The sequence below is a fragment of the Meles meles genome, chromosome 15 (genome assembly GCF_922984935.1).
Source record: "Meles meles chromosome 15, mMelMel3.1 paternal haplotype, whole genome shotgun sequence".
Taxonomy (NCBI): Eukaryota; Metazoa; Chordata; class Mammalia; order Carnivora; family Mustelidae; genus Meles; species Meles meles.
Window position 1 is genome coordinate 11,362,502 of NC_060080.1, and position 9,770 is coordinate 11,372,271.

Sequence of the window (9,770 nt, forward strand, 5' to 3'; positions counted from 1 at the left end):
TAGTCTTTGTCTTTTGCAGACTCATATTCCATCCAGAGCTTTATGCCAACAGCACAAAGTGGTCCCTACTTTAATACTTTCTTGATCATCTGCTTTAGCTGACTTAGCAGTAACTAGTCAAACAAGAAAGACTTCTAGAGTTCTGAAGATATGACTGGTCTACTGAAAAAGTAACATTTCTCAGGTAACAGCAGACTGATTTGGGGAGTAGACTCTGCTATTCTGACAAAGTATCTCTCACCCTGTAATTGACATAAGTGATGTTTGAGGCCTCAAAAATTATGTGCGCTAATGGTAAAATCCCTTTAAATTCACCCCTCCAAAACTCTTAGTTCCCATAAATCAAGTAAAATTTTCTCAAGGGAAATTTTAAATAAGAATAACATTAACAATTACCTGATCTCTACACACTGATCTTGAACAGCAGCCAGTAGTTTTCCATTGCTTTCATGGGAGAGAAAGAGAAAAAAAAATCTATATGATTATTTGTAGCAGTCTTCAACAAAGATAGAATAACTTCAAGAAGTTAAAATTAATTTTTAAATGCTTTCACATCTTCCATTACCCAACTTTTAATCTTAAAAGAGTATAAAGGTACCAAAGTGTACACAAAAATGATCCAGTATACTTGAGTTAATACATTTAAAAGATACCAATCATATGTGACAAAGTGAATTCACATACAATAAGAAAATAAATAAAATCAAGACTGCAAGCTAAAAGACCCCAAAATTAATATCCATAATGAAATTTAAGTGCTAATTCCGGTAGAGGAACACAAATTTTTAACACCTTACCTTGCAAGTACCAAATGCCAGTTTATCTGTTTGTTAACCAAACGAACCAGTCCATCAGGGAGCAAAAAAGGCACAGGACTGAAACGACACATTAGCCAACTTAAAATCTAATCATGAAAGACACATATAAATAAATAAATATCATAAACAGCATATAGAGCTATAGGAAGATAAGATTTTTTTCCATTAGAAGATTTGAATATTGGTAAACCCAAAAGAGTTATTAATTAGTTATCTAAAAGTTGACCACATACATATCTCTTTTTCCAGAAAAACATGGTAGTATGTTCAAATACATAAATTTTCTGTCCTTTCCAAGGAAAAGACATCAAAGATACCAGTAACATAGCAGAGTGAGCCTGTAAGGAACCCTTCCTGTTATACACACCTAGAAATCCTGACTCACCTCTAGCAAATTCTAGTATCCAGCTAAACTCATAAGAACAAAAGGAGTCCTCAAGTGTTAGAAATGAAAGGGGAACTTAAAGTTAGAATTGGGTAGAGGTACAAGAACTCAGAAGAGAAAGCAACACCTGGGACAGGAAAGGAGCTGTGAGAGCACAGAAAGAACAGGAGCTGGAAGGGAGGAGCTGGGAGGGCCAGCACCACCCTTGACACAGGACTGCACTCTCAGTGAAAAGAAGACTAGACAAACCCTGACATGGGAGGGGCGGGGAGGGGGGTCACTGTCATGCAGGAATGCCATCTCTGTCTGGAATTTGATCTGTGGGAGGATGGGAATGAAATCCCTAAGAAAAAGAAAAACCCCAGCCTTTACTACATGCAAGATCAGACCCCAATTCCAACTCACTCAAGGGGTGTGAGAATCGCCAAGCATAAGCTCACAATAACATCACTCACAAAAGACAGGAGGAAAGGATTCACTGTCAATGCGTGGGCAGATACAACAAATCCAGAGTAACACAGGAGGAAATCAAGAAAATAGATGGAGGGGCGCCTGGGTGGCTCAGTGCGTTAAAGCCTCTGCCTTCGGCTCCGGTCATGGTCTCAGGGGATCTAGCCCCACATCAGGCTCTCTGCTCCACGGGGAGCCTGCTTCCTCCTCTCTCTCTGCCTGCCTCTCTGCCTACTTGTGATCTCTCTGTCAAATAAATAAATAAATAAATAAAAATCTTTAAAATTTTTTTTAAAAATCTTAAAAAAAAAGAAAATAGATGGAAAAGAAGAATAAAGAAAACAAGCAGGTGAAAAAAAGAGAGAAAAACACTATGGAAATTAGGAAACAAAAAAGTAGGATAAAAGTATCAGTAATAGACATTCAGCATATTTACACTCATGTCTGAAACACAAATATTTTATACCACGGTAGTTACAGAACTGTTATAACAAAGATATAAAACATGCATGGGAATGATACCATCAACTTGAGGATGATAATTTCCTCTGGAGAGGAGGGGGGGGGCAAAGAGTTGTAACATTTTGCATAACAAGAGGGAGAAGGCTATCTGAACCCAACAGCGACAACTGCCTAATTCCCATGCAGATAACACTATAATAAACTTGTTTAGACTTACAGCATCTATAATTCTCAGTCTATTTATAATAATTCACAATTAAAAGAAAAAAAACTTTAAAAGAAAAAAACCACTTGAAGCAAATATTGTCCCCAAAACCTTTAGGTTTCTTTACTATAAACTCAAGAGCAAAAGCTGAACTTTTCTCAGTTAACTTTAGGTTACTTATAAAAGTAACATATCACATAGAAGATTAAATAATCACTTCATGGTGCATTGGGGTATACTGACATTATTTTCTGCCCGCACTTCCCCTTATAAGATGTTCAGGACTAGCAAGCTAGACCACCCAGTGAGCTCAGGAAAAATAGCCCACCTCTCAAATATTCCTCCCCATCCCTGCCCCTCCAGCACCTCTTAACTCTTTACCCTATCATACTGGACACACACCTCCAAAAAAAGATAAAATTCAGTAAGAAATTTAATTTATACACACACACACACACACAGAGCAGAAAAAAAAAAAAAATACATCAGAGCTAATCTAGAAAACCAAAGGTTGCTTTTATAAAACTTTATTATCTCTGGAGCTTTTAAGATTAGATATTCTTAAACAATATGTGTGAAAAAGAACTATGAAACAATTCCTATACACCTGTCTAAAAGCACAACTATATCATTTGTCAAAATGATCATTTCTTCCCTCCTTTGAAGGCTGAACACTTACACCATGCCTAAAAAGACTTAACACTCAAAAGAATGAAAAAGTACCCAAGAACGGAAACACAAAAGACCTTCCCTGATACGCGGTGACTGAATACTGACCACAAGAACTGTTATTACAATAAGAACAAAATTGTTTTTAAAAAGATCCCCAATGGGGCACCTGTGTGGCTCAGTGGGTTAAGCCACTGCCCTCTGCTCAGGTCATGATCTCAAGGTCCTGGGATGGAGCCCAGATCAGGCTCTTTGATCAGCGGGCAGCCTGCTTCTCTCTCTCTCTTTCTGCCTGCCTCTCTGCCTACTTGTGATCTTTCTCTGTCAAATAAATAAATAAAATCTTTTTAAAAAATAAAATAAAAAGATCCCCAAGCTCCAGACCCATCATGTGGGCATTCAAGATAAGGCTGACAACACTCACCAGAGAAACCAGAAGTCCTCCAGAGATATTCTGACTAATCGCTAAACAAAAATTACCCGAAGTCGACTGAGCTATCTTGTCAGTGTATCAACTGTTTGAAAAGGTCTACTTCATTCACCTGAATGTCAGCATCTGTATCACAATCTGGGATTCAATTCTGAAAACTTAAGTCATCAGTAGGATAACACTTGTATTTGACATTCGGAAGAGACACTTACCTGTACCAGATGTATTGGCGTAAAAATAATAGACGATCTGTAATAAAAATAACAAAACCAAATATGAATCAGCTATTGTTTAGGAATCGCTTTCAAATTAGCTTCAATGATAAGTCTAAAATTACTGCAGACTGAGTCATTACAAAATATGGAGAACAAAATTCTTAAAATAAAGGAATATAATCTAATATACACTGTAACTTTTATAAGATCAGACATTTTTGTATATTAAGTCCCAAGTTTGTGTTACTCGAAACTTCCTAACAGTACAAAAAGGAAATGTGGGAAATGTGGTTTGAGATGTTAAATGTCACCAAAGAGGCTTTAATAAAACCAAGGAGTAGAAGTCATAGTAATCACCCTTTAAAACCAAAATATTTGTATAAAAATTAAGGTATTATTTTGCACCTTACAGCAAAGATTAAAAAAAAATAATAATAATAACACTTAAAATGCAAAGTTCAGGGGAAACAAAATCTCTAATACACTGAAAATAAGGGGACACCTCACTTGAGTGGAGTCAGGAGGCTAGAAGGGGGAGCAATACCTCTCAACATTGATTATAGGAAGAAGTGTCAGGCCTCAACAGGAGAATCAAGAGGAAAGTATCATCAGTTACAGGCCCAGGAAGGAAGAGATGTACCTGTACCAATGTACTGTCACACCGCCTGCAAGAAACAGACTCCCCCTGCAACTCGGGCAATAAGAAACCATCATCACCCTGAAAGCTTTTTTCCACTCGACCTTCATTCAAAACAACCCCTCCCAACTTTCTCCTCTTCCAGAAAATAATGTTCTTCTCCTGTTTGTTGGACTTAGCTATAGTTTTACTATAACTTGGTTGTCCTGAATTGCAATTCTGTTATTCCTGAATAAACAGGAATTTTGCTGATAACTGACAGTTAGCTTTTAAGATTAACTACACTATTGACAAATAATGTTTTATATGATTTCATTTAAAATATGTATGGGAATGTGAATATGTAGGTGTTGATCAATGAAAAAAAGAATGAAGGGTAAGAGATTCCCTCCAGGTGGTAAAATGACAAATTATTTATCTGAATTTGTGGTTATCCATAGCCTCTGAATTTCTCTATATGAATTTTATTACTTATGTACATTTTCTTAATTATCAAAATTTTAAAACATTCATCACAATGAAAACTGAATACGCTAGTGCTTATAATAGAAGATAAAATTATAGTGAATTTCAAGTACTTAGCTCCTTTGAAACTGAATCTGCTCTGTGTAAGTAGTTCAAATTCATCAGTTATTACAAGGATGAGCTTTGGAGCCAGAAAGACAATGCAGTCAAATTCCAAACGAGTGACCTTGGACAAGTTTCCTCATCTAAAAACATGAAGTCATAATAGCACCTACCTTGCTGATCTAATAAAGGATTAGATCAATAAATATAAATAAAGTTCTCTTGGCACCAACTTAATGCAGCCAGTGCTCCAGTCTTTCTCAGATACCCTGAGCTCATATGCAAAGTCTGTCAGGAGTTACAGGAATGCTCTGGTTAATCAAAAATTGTTTTAAAATATTTTATTTATTTATTTGACAGAGAGAGAGATCACAAGTAGGCAGAGAGGCAGGCAGAGAGAGAGGGAGAAACAGGCTCCTCACTGAGCAGAGAGCCCGATGCGGGGCTCAATCCCAGGACCCTGAGATCATGACCTGAGCTGAAGGCAGAAGCTTAAACCACTGAGCCATCCAGGCGCCCCTGGTTAATCAAATTTTTAATCTGAATAACTCTAATCAGATGTTGCTGGAACATCATGTAAACCACTTAAAACAGCTTGTCACTTTCAGTGTCCAGACTCTGAGACACATACTGAGTTTGATTTTCTTCAGTTCTTCTAGAACACATCCATAATAGTTAACCTTAAGCCATACTTTAGCTCTAAGCTGGATTAAAAATGTGTGCGTATACATATACATATATACACATATACATCCACACATCATATATAGTCACAATATACACTTGTATATGTATATATATATAATTAAACTCAGGTAACAAGTATGCTATTCACTTTTATCTGGCTTTATAAGTCTAAAAGAACGCTTTAAAATTCCTAAAGTTTTTGGGATACCTGTGTGGCTCAGTTAAGTGTTTGCCTTTGGCTGAGGTCATGATCCCAAGGTCCTGGATATTGTCCCACATCAGGCTCCTTGCTCAGCGAGAAGCCCGTTTCTCCCTCCACCTGCTGCTACCCCCTGCTTGTGTTCTGACAAATAAATAAAAATCTTTTTAAAAGTAAGTTAATAAATAAATAAATTTCCTAAAGTTTCAAAAACAGTAAAGTTATAAATGAAATGAAAAAATTATCTATCATTATATAGAGAAAAAAGCTCTATTTACCTCTAATCGCTTTTGTGATGATAAAGGATGCACCATGTTTCCGGTTGCCTCTAGACTGCAATGGGAAAAAAGAATTTGCATTTGAGAATTTTCTAGGAATACTTACACAATACGTAAAGATACGTTTCTTTGCTAATATTCAGTGCAGGGTACAAGTTACCAATATTTAAAAACTACTATTTAGAAACAAAAGAAGTAAAAGCAGGACTGAAAACCGTGAGAGCAAAAGTAAGCATGGTAGAGTTACAGGCATTTGTCCCAACAAATTTTGAGGGGAGGACAAGGATTGAAGGTGGAAACTCAAACACCAAATATCAAAACACTAGTCCAGAGACAGAAGTGATCAAGGGCAAAGACCATGTTGGTTGTCAGTTCAGCAGTCTCCTTGGGTGGGTTAGAGAAGCCTAAAATAATCTTTGCTTGCAGGAGAAGTGCTCATGTGGATTAATAAACTCGTACCTGCAGGCAAATTTGAGTATTTGTTTTATATCCACAGTGAAAATGCTACCAACACGCACACTGATACACAAGTGGTATACTAAATAGTTCCCAAGTACAGACTAAACACTAAGGTAAATAATAGCAGGCATTACAAATAACGAATACAATGTACTAATGTGCTGTTAAGAGAGGAACATGGACACACAGGAAGTGCAGACAGATATAACTGAAAAGCACAGAAAAGGTATTTCACTCCACTAACATGAATTGATTATCCAGTGATCAGTAATACACAGTTTGGTCCTGGGGAGGGTTATAAAGATGAAACAGATGTAATCGTCCTCCAAGAACTTGAAGTGGGATAGGTGAAATCAATAGAACCAGAACAAAAACAAAACCAAAAAAAAGTGCTATGACATTTCAGTGTAAGTTGATGCTGTGCTTTTTTAAATCGATTTATAATGTGAAGCGTTCTTCAACGTTCCAGTCATGAACCAGTGGGTGCTAAGGAGTGAATATGCAAACTTTTCCCACCAGTAGCAGCAGCAACATATTACATACAACATCCTAAATGCATACACTACAATATTCGCATTGTTCAAGACAAACAGAAACTAAGTAAATACTTGAAAAACAATAGGTACTGCCTCAAAAAACACATTATTCAAGACAAGCAGAAGGGACGCCTGGGTGGCTCAGCTGGTTGAGCGACTGCCTTGGGTTCAGGTCATGATCCCAGACTTCCAGGATCGAGTCCTGCATCGGGCTCCCAGCTCCTTGGGGAGTCTGCTTCTCCCTCTGACCTTCTCCTCTCTTATGCTCTCTCTCACTCATTCTCTCTCAAATAAATAAATGAAATCTTAAAAAAAAAAAGACAAGCAGAAAACTGCAATGAAAAGGAGGTTAAGGAAAAATTACAAATTTTACAGATCAGAGAATGAGCAGTTTCTCCAGTAAAGAAACAGGAAAAGTGTTGTAATAAAGAGTCCATAGGTCAGGACTCCTTGATCTTTAGTAAGTCCTTCTGAATCTTGTTGCACCCTCAGAGTCTAAAACAATGACAGGCACTCAGTAAATACGTTCAATAAATGTGTATTCCTGGTTCCTATTGTTCACCTTATGCTGGGAGTCCCCTCTCTGTGCAACAACTGAAAACCCCAAGGTCCAGTTAAGGTTACCAAGCCCTTGAACCCCTTCTTCAGGTCGGAACCCCACCCCAGGTCAGCAGCTCCTCACTCTTCTCTGTCGCTTTGTTCAAACCACTATCACAGCGCAACACACTAAGTAGCGAAAAGGGCTCACTGGATGGTCTCCCACCCAGACTGTAGACGCTACAAAAGTTATTCACCTTTCCATGCCCACCGCCCGAACAGTATCCGGGACGTGGACGGACACGCACGTAAATTATCTGGGACACGGACGGACACACGAGCACTTGAAATGCCTGTTTACTGAAATGCACAGGAATGGGTGCAATTCAGCACCAAGGAGGCGTAAAGGTTTGACGCCGCACTCCGCGGCGGCCCTCCAGATGCTGAGAGGACTGTAGGGTCACGGAAAGTTCTCCCGCTGCAGAGAGGCTCAGCCCCGGTCAGCTCTTGCCTCGCCACTCGGAAAGGACCCCCCGAGAATCCAGGCAACAGGGGGACCCTGGAGTCCGACGTTGTGCCTCCAAACTCAGGGGGAGCGAAACTGAGATCCCGAATGGGAAGGTTCGTGCCCCAGAGCCCGCGGTTTTGCCCCGACGACCAAATTCGGAACCCAGGGGGGCTCTCGGGTACCTTCCGCTTTAGGGGACCCAGACCCTGACAGCCCGCGGCGCCGTTGCCACGGCGACAGCACAGGCGGCGGAGCCCTGCTCCCCCTCCCACCCGGCTCCACTACCCTACGTGGCTCGGCTACGTGGCTCTCCCCGGACAGCGCCCGCGCCAAGCTGGCCGCGGCTCTGGAGGGGCCTGGTTCACCTGCACTTCTGTCTCCGAGGGCCACTCGGTGTTGACCAACAAGTCATAGAGAATCGTCTCCTCCTCTCCCTCCGCAGCGGCCGGATTCACAGCCGGCGCCGTCTCGGAGGCCGCCATGTTCGCACGGGAGCCGAGCACCCGAAGCGGGGCCACTACGGCATCTCGCAAAGGACAAACCTCCCAGGCCGCTGTCGCTTTTGATTCACGGGAAGGAGGTGTGGTTAACTGGGCTTGGAAAGGAAATACTGGATTAACCCTTTTAAGAGCAGGAAATAGTGACTATTGCTTGTCAGGGATACGACTTAGGTCCGGGTCCCGGGGCACCCCTTGTTTATGAATCTGCGTGAGATGAACATGTCTGATCCCCTCCTATCCAGACAGCTTCTCCAAAACAGAAATGGTACAAGTATCTAAGATGCTAGCATTCATTTGCCTATCTGTGGCCAAATACAAAGAGTGCTAACAGTGGTTTGTTTGTTTTTTTTTTAAGATTTTATTTATTTGACAGACAGAGATCACAAGTAGGCAGAGAGGCAGGCAGAGAGAGAGAAGAGTGGAGGAAGCAGGCTCCCTGCTGAGCAGAGTGATGTGGGGCTCGATCCCAGGACTCTGGGATCATGACCTGAGCTGAAGGCAGAGGCTTTAACCCACTGAGCCACCCAGGTGCCCCGCTAACAGTGGTTTTTTAAATAAGCAGCAAAAATGATGCAACTCAACAGATTAAACCAATGAAAAGTGTCAGAGGAACGATGCTATAGGAGCTCAGAAAAGGCAACAAAGGTCACAGAGTCTGGGCCAGCTTTCTGGAGGAATGGAACTTGTCTTTGGTCTGTAAGTAGAATTTGAATCAAGCTGAGAAGGTTCGGGAGAGCATCTCAAGTAAGGGGAAATTGGGTGAACAAAGACAGGCAGAAAAATGCATAGTTGAGAGAGCAGGCAGCTGAATATAACCCAGATGGGAAAAGGGTATGGTAGCAATAAACTTGAAATAACACAATGAGGACCTACTTGGAGCTAAACTGCCAGCCTCATTTGTTCACTTATTCATTTAACAAGTGCCTCTGTGTAACCCTAATGAATATACAGTGTACAAGAAATTAGCACTGTGTCACATTCAAAAGAAACACAAATACTGAAGATTTCTTGCAGGAATTACATTGCATAATATCCCTTAAGATGCATTCGGCAGTAATGCAATTAAAAACCTCAGCTGGGAAGCCTAGGGATCCTGTTTCTTACAAAGTTAAATGACCTCAAAGCCTGCCCTATATCCCCTGCCCACTTCCCTTACTCTCTCACCTCACTCCTGCTCCTCACCCCTCAACCCACCACCTTCAGCCACACTGACCTTGCTGTTTGGGAA

At 40.5% G+C, this 9,770-nt stretch overlaps 1 protein-coding gene across 1 annotated transcript in view; it reads right to left on the reverse strand.

Annotated features, from left to right (window-relative positions):
* NBAS (NBAS subunit of NRZ tethering complex) overlaps positions 1 to 8,551 on the reverse strand; it is a 339,756-nt gene extending 331,205 nt beyond the window's left edge. The window contains exons 1-5 of the mRNA XM_045979111.1: positions 8,408 to 8,551; positions 6,003 to 6,057; positions 3,632 to 3,668; positions 798 to 875; positions 397 to 444 (exon numbers count right to left, since the gene is read on the reverse strand). Coding sequence (XP_045835067.1) covers positions 397 to 444; positions 798 to 875; positions 3,632 to 3,668; positions 6,003 to 6,057; positions 8,408 to 8,524 — 335 coding nt within the window. The 5' untranslated portion in view covers positions 8,525 to 8,551. The remainder of the gene's footprint in view (positions 1 to 396; positions 445 to 797; positions 876 to 3,631; positions 3,669 to 6,002; positions 6,058 to 8,407) is intronic.
* Positions 8,552 to 9,770: the final 1,219 nt, after the last annotated feature.